At 39.7% G+C, this 14353-nt stretch overlaps 1 protein-coding gene across 3 annotated transcripts in view; it reads right to left on the minus strand.

Annotated features, from left to right (window-relative positions):
* DPP10 (dipeptidyl peptidase like 10) overlaps positions 1–14353 on the minus strand; it is a 580058-nt gene that overhangs the window by 186636 nt on the left and 379069 nt on the right. For all 3 annotated transcript variants that reach the window (XM_081006655.1, XM_081006654.1, XM_081006656.1), the window contains one exon: positions 478–592. In XM_081006655.1, the coding sequence (XP_080862781.1) occupies positions 478–592 (115 nt within the window). The remainder of the gene's footprint in view (positions 1–477; positions 593–14353) is intronic.

The following is a 14353-nucleotide window of genomic DNA, read 5'->3' on the forward strand; positions in this document are numbered from 1 at the left end:
CTGGCAGAGAAGACATTGGAATTGGATCCCTGGGCTAGCTGGAAGGGACAGGCATGACTACCTCCCCTACACAACCCATGTTTTGGGGTACCCCCAGCAAAGGGGTGCTCTGTCCAGACCACGAGATGGAGGTGGACAGGCTGCAGACTCCCACACACAGAGACCTAATGGCGTCTCATAGCACTGTCTTGATTTGATGTGCATCATAGGGTGGTCCATAATATAAGCTCAATCCCAACATAACTACCAACAAGTGGACCAGGTTGACTGATTTGGGATGCAAGCCCAATGCCTAGAGACAAGACCTTCTGACATCTGTAATAAATAAAGTTGATTTCAACCCAAGTGGTTTGTCCTGTCTATTACTAATTGTATCAACAGCCTTGACTCCTGCAAGCTCAATGTTCTTGGGCCCACAAAACAAATACAATACATCTGGTTCAATAATAGGGTAAGTACATGATAAATGAATCCTACCTGGTGTTAAAAGAATTACAGACATTGTGATGAGTGAACATACGACTAGGATCACCAGCAGTGCAATTGCTATTCCCTTCCAGTTCCTCTGTGGTGGGCTGTTGCTTCCAAGTTCCTGGAGGGAGGGAGAAAAAACAGTATTTCATAATTCACACCAAACAGTATGATATTCAGTTATCAGAGCTCCTTTCTCATGAGTTCATTTAATTATTTATAGATGTGTAATTCATTCTAAATAACAAATAAATCTCACCTACCCACCAACCCCAGACATGCACACCAAAACAATAATCAAATTAAGGGTATAAGAGTGCTGTCAAAATGTGAATAGAGATCTAATGTACTGAAGATAAACTTCAGGACAACATGAACTAGCATTTCACCAGATAATTGGGGAAATAAAATACAGCAATTTACTATAATTCCACCTGAAGTGGTGTAGGCCATAATGGTTTAAATACACATGGCTTTTAATGTGCAGTGCTAAATGTCCTATTCAGAACCAAATAAACATTTGTTGCCTGAGGATCTGGTCATTCCATTTTAAATTGAACATTATTTATTTATATCATGATATGTTTTATATGCTGCTCTTGTATTACTCATAAAAATCAACATTATTATGTAGTAGCAATGAAGAAATTCTAGAACTCCAAGGATATAGTTTCCTCTAGGATTTGTGTGTGCCCCAACTCCTACACACACTAGACAATAGAGACCTAAATAAAATCCTGCAATAAAATAAATTCTCTCTGCCTATCTTAAAAAGACAGCAAGAGAAGAATAAGAAAGTCTGTGCTAGATTTTATATTGTTATATCACATTTAACATTTAACATGCTATGAAAACAAAGAGCTAACACAAATTTTGTTACATTCTTATAGACCAAACAACCAATTAACCAATTAAAATTATCATCTGTGCTATGATACAGGGCTAGCATTATCAGGAGGCAGACTTGCTAAGGACGGGGGAAAGTTGCAAATTCTGTTGGAGCCCTAAAAGTTTGATATGGAGCTTGCTAGTGGTTTTCAGACTCATAGGCGCTACAGGGACTGCTTGGTTGAAAGTGGCATGTAAAAGTTTAAAGTTCTTCATACTTCAGGGCAGAGACGTAGCTAGGTGATCTTGCGCCCCTGGCAGAACGGTACAGATTGCACCCCCTAGCCATGGACAAATTAGCTTTTCTTTCCATCTCTCCCCCAACCTCCACCCATTCAATTCACCCTCTATTTAAAACCTTTTCTCATGAGGCAATAATCAGTATTTTTATAGATATATTTATGGACGTATTTTTAAGCTGGTTTTGCCCTCCCCCTGCCTGTCCCCCTGGGTGAGGCCCACCTCACCACCCCCTAGCTACAGCCCTGCTTCAGGGGTCCTTGCACAATGACAGAGTCTCCTGGGGTATACTGCACCACTTCTAACCCTACTAAATAGTAGATAAACTACTAACTAAATGTGGAAATCCAAATTTTGTTATTGGGCCCAAGTGTGTGTGCATGCGTGTGTGCATGCACACACACACACACACACACAAAATAAAACAACATCAGTGTAACTAAATGCCACTGGTGCCAGCAGCCTGTGGAGACATTCAAATAATGTTAGATATTCTAGCATGTCACACTAAATTTCACTCACACTAGTGGGCATGATGTGACACAAAAAAGAATACCATTGGATGCTGCTACTCCCCCACCCATTCTGCACATGCATGCTTCGGTTCCACTATAATTCATGCATGAAAATGGCAAGAGAGAACAGTATGCTAGTATAATAATCCAAGATTTCATCACTTTACTCCTGTGATTTTCTAGGTTAATGTAGTTGAAAGCAGTTTTTTTCTGCAAGCAATTAATTATATTGTCTATTATTATTATTATTATTATTATTATTATTATTGATATACCACCTTTCATCCAAAGATCACAGGGTGGTTTATAACATAAAAGCACAAAATACCACCTGCTGGCCGCCAACACGTTTAAAAGGCCATAAATTGTTTAATCAGCTAAAGATCTGATTGAAGTGGAAAGTTTTTACCTGGTTCCTAAATATATGTAATAAAGGTGCCCGGAGAGTCTCCCTGTGGAGAGCATTCCACAAATGGGAAGCCACCACAGAAAAGACCAATTTTCATGTTGCCACTCTCTAGACATCTCACAGAGGAGGCACACAAAGAAAGACCTCATGATGATTGCAGGGTTCATAGAAGGAGAGGCGGTCCTTGAGTATTACAATCCTGAGTCATTTCAGGCTTTATAGGTCAAAACCAGCACTTTGAATTGGGCTCAGCAACTAATTGGCACCCTACTACGGTTGGACCAGGGTTGGTTTAAATGCTCAATTCATCTTGCCCCAATAAGCAACTTAGCTGCTGATTTCTGCCAGCTTGAAAATTAATATACTGCATATTCCAACACTATACAATACTTTCTCTTATATGTCATTAACAAACCATTGCTATAGAAAATATGTAAATTTATGTTTAAATTAGTTATTGGTCATGATTACAAGCACTATATTAAATGCACCAAAACTGCAATTCTGACCATGTTTATGTATATCCAATTCCTTTATAGAACTTACACAGCATAATAATGCATCATTCATATCATTACAAACTATATACCGAAAAATCTGATCACACAATTCACCCATTATGGAAAGTATGGCCATTATTGTCTTTGCTAATTAAGTCCCAATCCTAAAAATGTGGTACCCCATTGCTTTTATTCAGGTTCAACATGAATTAATAATGTAGTAGGACTAATGCTTTCAAAAATATTTATGCTACAATTCTGAATCACCAGAATCATAAAACAGATACAGAGTTACCACTAATGCTAACATTTCAGTATCCCTGACTGTTGTGCTATCACCATTCCCACATCCTGGCCATTACTCAACCCTTTTTATTCATGCTTAAAGGAGAAGAGCACCTATCTAAAAGCTGGTACTGATTTGTAGATCTTGCATTGATATAGAGCTGCCTTACAGCAATGGCCTTGCAGATTCCCAGACCTATAAATACCACCTTAAAACCTCCCTTGGAGTTCTCTATTCAGTATTGACAAATGCAGACATAAACAGGTGATGAAAAAGATGATTGTAAAGACATCATTGGGATGGATTTAAAGTTTGATTTGGTGTACGGAGTTTAGAAAGGTGGTGAAGGGGGAGCTTGCCTGTTCTACAAAGAAGTGTATGAAAGTTACCAAGCCAGAGAAGTAATGAAAGACACTGAGATTGACAGATCTTGTTGCATGTGTTTAAAAACGCAAAGACACTGCCTTTCACTTTGTAAAATTGAGGCCATTACTGTGAAACTGTAGGGTGTTCAGATGACACCCCCACAACACATCAAAGCAGTGCCTGAAGAATGGGGTTGCATAGGCTAACCTTCCCCACACTGCCAATGTGACCTGGGACTAGATTGGTAAAGAAAAAGTGTTTTGTAAGTGTTGTATATGTGATATAACAGTGACACCAGATGGCACTTTCCCTACCAGATTTCCCTGTATGAGTTTACAACATGTTTAACTGAATCGCTTCTTTGATGTGTCTACATCCAGCCCTGCAGTCATGTCCTCTATCAATAGTGAGAAGCGTCAATCTCAAGTGTGGGTGGACAGAAGATCATGCTATTCAACACAAATATCTTTCAATCAGGCCCATTTTATTTCGGTAAATTATATACTATTTGTAACCAATATAGAAGAAAAGAAAAATCTGAAACAAAATAATTTTCCCAACTTTGCAAAGGACTAATTGAAATTTATGTGTTTTTACATCTGCAACTCAGTGAATCTCTTCACTGCTGCAAATTCTGAAGTTCATTAGATGTATTTGTTTTTCTTGTGTGTGTATTCTACTGTTAGTTGTTCAGTTTGGAACTATGAATTCTGTTAATATTGCTTGTTGCTGCATTACTCTCCCAACTGTTAGGGCAAGGAGAACAAATTTTTAAGTACGATTTCATAAAGAAGAGTTTTCAACTACTCATTTTTAATGTCTCTGACTATTTTATTTCATAGAATCATAGAGTTGGAAGAGACCACAAGGGCCATCGAGTCCAACCCCCTGCCAAGCAGGAAACACCATCAGAGCACTCCGGACATATGGTTATCAAGCCTCTGCATAAAGACCTCCAAAGAAGGAGACTCCACCACACTCCTTGGCAGCAAATTCCACTGTCGAACAGCTCTTACTGTCAGGAAGTTCTTCCTAATGTTTAGGTGGAATCTTCTTTATTGTAGTTTGGATCCATTGCTCCGTGTCCGCTTCTCTGGAGCAGCAGAAAACAACCTTTCTCCCTCCTCTATGTGACATCCTTTTATATATTTGAACATGGCTATCATATCACCCCTTAACCTCTTCTTCTCCAGGCTAAACATGCCCAGCTCCCTTAGCCGTTCCTCATAAGGCATCGTTTCCAGGCCTTTGACCATTTTGGTTGCCCTCCTCTGGACACATTCCAGTTTGTCAGTGTCCTTCTTGAACTGTGGTGCCCAGAACTGGACACAGTACTCTAGGTGAGGTCTGACCAGAGCAGAATACAGTGGCACTATTACTTCCCTTGATCTAGATGCTATACTCCTATTGATGCAGCCCAGAATTGCATTGGCTTTTTTAGCTGCCGCATCACACTGTTGGCTCATGTCAAGTTTGTGGTCAACCAAGACTCCTAGATCCTTTTCACATGTACTGCTCTCAAGCCAGGTGTCACCCATCTTGTATTTGTGCCTCTCATTTTTTTTGCCCAAGTGCAATACTTTACATTTCTCCCTGTTAAAATTCATCTTGTTTGTTTTGGCCCAGTTCTCTAATCTGTCAAGGTCGCTTTGAAGTGTGATCCTGTCCTCTGGGGTGTTAGCCACCCCTCCCAGTTTGGTGTCATCTGCAAATTTGATCAGGAGGCCCTTGAGTCCATCATCCAAGTTGTTGATAAAGATGTTGAATAAGACTGGGCCCAAGACAGAACCCTGTGGCACCCCACTAGTCACTCTTCTCCAGGATGAAGAGGAACCATTGATGAGCACCCTTTGGGTTCGGTCAGTCAGCCAGTTACAAATCCACTGAGTGCTAGCATAGTCAAGACCGCATTTTACCAGCTTCTTTACAAGAATATCATGGGGCACCTTGTCAAATGCCTTGCTGAAATCAAGGTAGGCTACATCCACTGCGTTCCCTTCATCTACCAGGCTTGTAATTCTGTCAAAAAACGAGATCAGGTTAGTCTGACATGACTTGTTTTTCAGAAATCCATGCTGACTATTGGTGATCACAGCTTTCCTTTTTAGGTGCTCACAGACTGTTTGCTTAATGATCTGCTCCAGAATCTTCCTTGGTATTGATGTCAGACTGACTGGGCGGTAATTATTTGGGTCCTCTCTTTTCCCCTTTTTGAAAATAGGGACAACATTTGCCCTCCTCCAGTCTGCCGGGACTTCGCCTGTTCTCCAGGAATTCTCAAAGATGACTGCCAGTGGTTCTGAGATTACATCTGCCAGTTCTTTTAATACTCTTGGATGCAGTTCATCTGGCCCTGGAGACTTGAATACATCTAAACTAGCCAAGTATTCTTGTACTATCTCCTTAGTTATTCTGGGCTGTGTTTCCTTTGCTGAATCTTTTGCTCCAAATTCTTCAGGTCAGGTATTGTTTTCTTTATCGGAGAAGACTGAGGCAAAGAAGGCATTGAGGAGTTCAGCCCTTTCTGTGTCCCCTGTTTGCATTTCACCATCTTCTCCTCTGAGTGACCCCACTGTTTCTTTGTTCTTCCTTTTGCTACGAACATACCCATAAAAGCCTTTTTTGTTGCTTTTAACCTCTCTAGCAAGCCTGAGTTCATTCTGTGCTTTAGCTTTTCTGACTTTGTGTCTACACGTGCTGGCTATTCGTTTGAATTCCTCTTTGGTGGTTTCCCCCCTTTTCCATTTTTTGTACACATCCTTTTTTAATCTTAACTCAGTTAAAAGTTCTTTAGATAACCACCCTGGCTTCTTTAGGCACCTTCCATGTTTCCGTCTCACTGGTATTGCCTGACGTTGTGCTTTTACTATCTTCCTCTTAACAAACTCCCAGCCATCATGAACTCCCTTTCCTTTTAGTATTACTCTCCATGGGATCTCACCCAGCACTTCCCTAAGTTTTATGAAGTCGGCTTTCTTAAAGTCAAGAAATTGAATCCTAGTATGCTTGGCTGCTCCTTTCCGCTGTATAGTAAACTTCAGAAGAGCATGATCACTCGCGCCTAATGATCCTTCCACTTCTACCCCACTAACCAGGTCATCAACATTGGTTAGGACCAGATCTAAAAAGGCTGTTCCTCTTGTTGCTTCTCCCACTTTCTGAACAATGAAGTTGTCTGCAAGGCCAGTGAGGAATCTGTTTGACCTTATGCTCTTGGCTGAGTTTGACATCCAACAGATAGCCGGGTAATTGAAGTCCCCCATTACTACTATCTCCCTTCCTTTTGCATGCTTGGCCATCTGTTCCAGGAAGGCATCATCTATGTCCTCCGTTTGGTTTGGGGATCTATAGTAAACTCCCACAATGAGGTCACTGTTATTCTTCTCTCCCTTAATTTTGACCCAAATGCTCTCACTTTGACTTTGAGGTTCTAAATCTTGGGTCTCTTCACAGGTATACACATCCCTGACACATAACGCCACTCCTCCTCCTTTCTTGTCTGGTCTGTTTCTCTGAAATAGATTGTATCCCCCCATCATTACATTCCAATCGTGGGACTTATCCCACCAGGTTTCAGTGATGCCTATTATGTCATATTTAGTTTGCTGTACCAAGAGCTCAAGCTCATCTTGTTTATTTCCCATGCTTTGCGCATTAGTGTACAGACATTGAAGTCCATTAATCATTCCCCCGTGTCTCTTATTTAAGGATTTTTTTCCTCCCATCACTAGGTCTGCGTGCTGTTTGCTCCATTTGGTCTATGACATTTGGATGATCATCTTCATCAATTGATAGACTCCTACCTTCAGGAGCACTGTCTCCCTCCCCCACATTAGTCAGTTTAAAGCCCTCCTGATGAGGTTTCTGAGATTTTTGGCAAAAACATTTCTCCCAACCGTTGTGAGGTGCAGCCCATCGCTTGCCAGAAGTCCATCTTCAAGAAACTGCAGTCCGTGATCTAAGAATCCAAACCGTTCCTGTTTACACCATTTGCTACGGAGATGCTTAAATAACCGTATTTTGATGTGATTTTTAAAGAATATATATAAACTGTCTTCTTGTTCTTTTGATTCTTGGCCTAATTTACTTTTATTTATTAAATGATTTCTGTACTGTTTTGTGTATGTATGCATTGTGCATAGAATGCATACCAATAAACCCATGGAATCTTATTTTCTTTGTACACACAAAACTTAAAGCTGGAGACAGGCATAGAAAGATGGGCTGTCCTTGCTCTGGCAGCTACTTGCCGATGCAGCGACTGCTAGCACAGTATCAAAACCTATTCTCTGGTTTCTCAAAAAATATGTTGCACAACACAAAATGAACTTTAGTCATGACCATGGATACGCTGAGCATGACTTTGTTGGATACAACCCAGCATCTCTCCCAAGAAGCATGCCACTAACAGAAACCAATAAGGTTATTTTTTACCTTCCATTAATCTGAACGGTAAAACACATTAAATAATCTGCAAAGAAAAATACTGAACTTGAGGTATCCTAAAATTGTTGTAATTGTATATCTCAATGTCAATATAGATGTCAAATGCTTTTAGATGAAACTATCACTCCAAAGTGGTTCCTCCCTCCTTTAGCCTATTCTCATATGTCAAACAAGCTCTCACATTTAAAAATCACACATGAGGAGTTTTGTAAAGACCATTTTACTGTATCAGTGTTACACTCAAATGTTGACAAGTCTGTCTCAAAATTATTGTGTTATTTCGCTGGGTTTTAAAAAATAATTATATTTCTAATAAAAATGTTTCTTTGCTCATGGCTTCCTTTCTGTAATGTTTACTCCAGGAATAGTAATGTCCAGTCACCAGACACTGACTATTAAGACTCAAGAAGGCTGGATTCCACTGAGCAAACTTGAAGAAAAAGTGTCTTTTGTCCATTAGAAGAATATGCTTCTTGGGGCAGATTGGCAGTAAAGCTATCTGCTGGCATGAAAACTTCCATAGTAGTAAAGTACAAGTGCATTTAAAGGTTAAACACATTGACCCAAAGGAAGAGAATATTTCTTTCCTTTTCTCCTGAGTCCATGATGAAGGAAAACATCTTGTAAAATTGACTTTTTGGAAGAAACTTTTTTAATCGAGGTGGCTGACCTTTTGTGGTCTAAGGGCTACATTCACCCTTAGACAACCTTCTGTAGGCCACATGGCAGAGAAGGATGTGACCACCCCACACTCTTACATGTACCAGATGTGCACACAACATATATTTGGGAGGAAGTTTTCTTGCCAAACCATTACAAATATCTCACTGATCTGCAGAAACAATTATTGCTTACACTTGGTAACACAATAATATATGAGGTAATTTTAGACACAAGCTTTCTAAAATAACAATTAGTAAATTGGTAATTAAATCACTTCTCACAAACTAGCAAACCACAGTGACAGACACATTTTATTAATTTCCTTCATTTCTAAGTCATGACCAATTGTATGATAATAACTTACTACAAACAAAAAAGTGATTATTGTTGTCCAGAAATAGGTTTATCATATGCAAGTCAGAATACTTAATGTCAGAATATTTCACTGAACAAAGATCTTATGCCAAAATCCTCAAACCTAGTGGGTTGTCCTCAATTCATTTCGAAATCATGCTTTTGTATTAGGCCAGGGGCACCAGGTAGGAGCTGAAGGACCTTGCTCCCTCAAAATTTTCAAGGAGGAGGATAGGTTCCTTCAATATCCCATGGCAATGTGCACACACTTTGCATTTATACCACACAACATGCTCACGTCACTTGCACACACCACGTGACATGCCCGTGTCATGCACGCAAGCTGCAAGGCATGTATGCAACACACGTGTGCGCGTGTGATGTGAGCATGTTATGTGGTGCCAGCCCCCTCAAACACAGGGAGCAAGCGGCTGGGCCTGTATTAGGCAATGTAGCAGTTTTCATGGAAAATAAGAAAGAGGTGCTTGCTACGTCTTATCTCTTTTGTATCAAAATTAATGTACATATTTTAATCTCCTTCCAGTTCTGAAACGGAAGCACTTAGTCAAGCTGTACAGTTTGGGGAGGGTGAATAATGGTAACCTAATTCAATTAAGAGCATATTTCAGGTTGTATGTCTGTAGAAAGGTTTTATCCTTTTATTTTATTGTATTGAATGTGCTTTTTGCTCAGGATTGCAGCCTTAGAAAGCTAATAATATGCATCTTCCTGGCATTACCGTAAGTTATTATTATTCTTTATATATGCCACATTTATATATGATGGCCAGTGTATAACCATATGAGAAGCAGATTAAGGGCCCCCTCGATTTTCTGTTAGAGCAGAGGGATGCATTTCCAGCATAAGAAACCTATTTGAGTAGATATACTTCACACCCCACACAATTGCTAGACTAACAATGTGAAGTAAGTTGAAATTTTCACACAACTATGTGTGCTTAATGGTTAGTGACTGACTGGATCGTCCCCTGTGTGTGGTTTTGCAAGTGCTTCTGACATGGTCTAGTATAGGTAAATTGGAATAAATCTGAATTGATTTTGTATCAAGTAATGTATTGTATGTCTGAATGATGGTTAAAAATACATTTAGTGAATATATGGGATAATGATTGTTTATTCAATTACTGAAGACAAAGACCATAGCTGAGTGCCAAAATGGTGGAGAGAACCACAGAGAATTTGGAAACATCTGCTGTAGGACAGAAAGCCAAAAATCCAGACAATGGTCAGATTAAAAACAGAGTATTTATTTAAAGGTAGATTTGGGTGATTTGGGAAACATTCTCATATTTCTTGCTTGGATCAAACCATTAACAAGGTATTTCAGGTTAGTTCAGAGACTCACAAAGCTTCTAAGACAATCAGTGGTCTCAGCGGAATGAAAAATGTACAACGGTTTTGTTTATTTTTGAGAGTAATGAATCCAAGCTGATTTAGGAAATACCGAGAGCTCAATAAACAAATGGGGGGGGGGGGAGAAGTGAAGGAATCTTTCATTTTGATTAATTGATCTAGTTTTCAATCTTAGTGAACCCTTATTTTCCTAGGGTAGTCCACTCCCAATCAGTTGCAGGAGGAATTAAAAAAATTAAACTGTACAAGGGGAAGGGCATAGAATAGGTTCACCACCACCAGTAATGCTTGGGGTAACAAGGTCCTTGCTAGGAAACTGACATTTTCCCCACCGCAGTATTTCCTGCAGATCCTTGGTCTTCTCCACTCCGGACTACCAGCCTTCTTCTTTGCAAGCCAACTGAGAGATGTCTCTGGCTTAGGAAAAAGCTGTATCCCCATAGGTGGCAGAAATCCGGCCCCACCAATGACGTGGGACATAGTGTCCTTACTAGGGGAGGAGCTACATTTCTGCCATCACAAACTTTCTTGGGAAGTTTCCTGTCTCCCCCCTCCCCCCAGAACCACCATTGCCCTCTCTGATTGTTACAACGAATTTGGCAGGCTTCCTTCCAGCGGAAGGGGTAGCTATGCTTGTAAATTTTCTGTCAATTCTAGCTGAAAATGCGTACGTTATAGACTGTAAATTCAAATTACGATTTATATACATTTAAAAGCGCCCTGCATTAGCATGCCTGGATGTATTTATTTATATTTGGGACTCTACAGGGGCTGCCCTGGCTGTAAATTTCATCCACTTCTATGAAAAGGAACCTTAAAGCCATTCTAAAGGGGTGTGAAAAAGATTTTGGGGGCAAACTTCAGATCTAGAAAGGTGTGGCTTTCTGATAGGTGAGTTTTTTTGCTTAATTGCTCGATCTAAAGTTTCCCTCTTTAGTCTACAACTTAGAAGAATAAATGTGCACCGGTGCACACCCACTCCCAATTACACAACAAGTGGTCACCCAAAATTACTCTTTTTTAAAAAAGGTAACACAGAAGTACTTTTAAGGTAGTTTTGAACTGTATGCAGAGTAGACCCATTGAAATTGATGGACTAAACTATTTTAAGTCCATTGATTTAAATGAGTCTACTCTCAGAGTATTACTAATGTTGGATATAACCCATTAGTCTTGCTACTGAAAACAACTCTTTTGTAAATTTACACAAAAATTAACTATGGTACTTCCAAAAAGGTAAAATGCTGTGGTTTCAATTCTAGCTGTTTTATTTATCATAGCTCCATACCGTATTTCATAACAGATAGTCTGAAAGTACTTACAGATACAACATGTAACTTACTGGGGAAGGTAGAAGAAGCCAAGACATTAAACCAAGCAGTTTTAGGTACATCTGTTGTATAATTATTTTTCATATATAAATATCCTTTGTAATAAATTAACCTTCTATGAAATCAAGGGAATTACACCAATATAAAATGTTTTTAATGTACTTCATTGTTCTAAATATATTAGTAACAGCCAAGAATGCTGAATGACTCAGCTAATATTTGTATGAACTCCTGACCTTCATCTTTTTAATTAATCATCTGCTCCCTAAAGCTATTTGCAGGTTACCTAGATTCATGCCAAAGACCATCTCTCTTCATCTGCAGTTCCCATTTCTATTAATACTGCATATGCTTAACATAGCAAGTCTTTCTGAAATTCCTAAAAATAATGAATAGTAAGCCATTTTCACACCAAAATGGTAATTAGTCACAAACTGGCAGTGAATGCATTTAGACTATTTCACAGTCTCTCGCCTCTCTAGGTGCCAGCAAGAATATAATATTGTGTCCAAATACCACATCTATCACATTTCTTTTTACTTTTATCCCTATATTATTTTCTTTTTGGAGCAATTCATACTACCATAAGCTACCAATTCCCTATTGAATAATTTCTCTGAATAATGCAATAAGCAAGAACTTCAGCGTGTAAACATTTTATCAGCTTTTTTTGGACACCAAGTCTACTCTGCAAATCACCAGACTAGAACTTTGGACAGTTATAAAATCACCTGTTCGGGCAAGAGCTTGGACAGAACATTCAAACTACCAGATACATAAAAACTCAAAAAGTATCTGCACTTACTGAACACAATAATAAAAGGGAGGAATTGTGCATTTGATATTGCAATAATTTGCTTGCTAATTTTGGTGTCAATCCAGGCCCCCATTCCAGCACACCATGTGTGGGGATGGAGGAGTTGGATGAGGCAGAGGTCTGAGTGAAAAAAATCTTCACCAGCCTCTGCCCATGGAGCTTCCTATTATACACACTCTCTCCATCTCCATTGTGCCCATAAGTAATGAATGCCAAGCAGTAAAAAGAACCCCAGCCACCATCGATAAATTGGTCCCTGTAGATAAACTTGCACCCCCCCAAAAAAAAAATCATAGGACAAAATGCTTTGTTCCATCAATTTTCAGGCCATTCTTTATGCCAATCAATAAATGTGTTTATTTGAACACTTAATATTTCATATTCCAATACAGACTATAAAAAAGGGAAATTCTATAATAAAAGTAATATAATAAAATATTGCCATCATGTGTTATGCCCAGAAGCAGGTGTGTAGTGTGGATGGGAAATATGAGACTGCACACAATATTTGTCAGACCACTAAAGGTAAAGGGACCCCTGACCATTAGGTCCAGTCGTGACTGACTCTGGGGTTGCGGCACTCATCTCGCTTTATTGGCCGAGGGAGCCAGCGTACAGCTTCCGGGTCATGTGGCCAGCATGGCAAAGCCGCTTCTGGCGAACCAGAGCAGCGCACGGAAACAGTGTTTACCTTTCTGCCAGACTGGTACCTATTTATCTACTTTCACTTTGACGTGCTTTCAAACTGCTACTTTTTATAAAATTGTGGTTCTTATCCATATTTCACATACCAAGAAAAGGGATCCAATAACTTTGGAAGATGTCCTGATGCCAGTAATACATCCCAACCTGACCACTGAACAAATGAACAGGAAACAAGGCCAGCACAGAGAAGGAAATAGCTTTTTCCAGCCACCATGACCAACCCAAGCCCCCCTAATGGACCCGAGGTGAACCACTGTTCCCAAGACATTTTAAGGATGCTCCAAGGCAAGGGCGTGCTAAGTGCCCATTTTTGTTCAGCCCAGGTTGCAGCCCTGTTTGATGCCCAGAGGCAGTCCAGAACTAGTTTTCTGAGCATGATAAAATTAATGTTTCCTATAAGGAAGGCAAAAACTCTGGAACTGACTAGCTAGTCAGGAACACAGATACAAATCCAATTCAACTAGCAATGAACAACCATCCTATAGCAAAGCAAGCAACCTGTAAAGAAGGTTGAACACTAAAAGAGTGAAGACAATTGGGCAAGAACACACTAGCCTGAGTGAACCAGAGGTTTCAGTTTGTGGATTACAAGGAGGGCATGGTCCTTCCAGTTTACACCAAATCTCTCATCAAGGGGTGTCAGGCTTCATCAAATGGCCTGGGAAAATGGGAAGATGCAGCCAAATGACCACACTGAGCCAGCTCAACCCGTGTTCCTGCTCACCACCCTGTAGCACTGGACAAAATTGTGGTGCAAAGTGGGAAACACAACACCCTTTCCCCCGTAATAAATACTGCTAGTTTTATTTAAACAACTTTCAGTCCATTGTCTTGTCTTTAGATGTCTCTAAATTATCTCTGAAATTTCATTTTTGACAAAATTTTGTAACAACACTCTGCCACCAGAATTAACTACCGGTATATTAAAAGGCCTTGGAGAATTTTTTAGTCTTTCCTGATGCAAAAAATGACATTTATGTGGTTCACAA

This window comes from Podarcis pityusensis (genome assembly GCF_964106645.2).
Source record: "Podarcis pityusensis genome assembly, chromosome: 1".
NCBI classification, from domain to species: Eukaryota; Metazoa; Chordata; class Lepidosauria; order Squamata; family Lacertidae; genus Podarcis; species Podarcis pityusensis.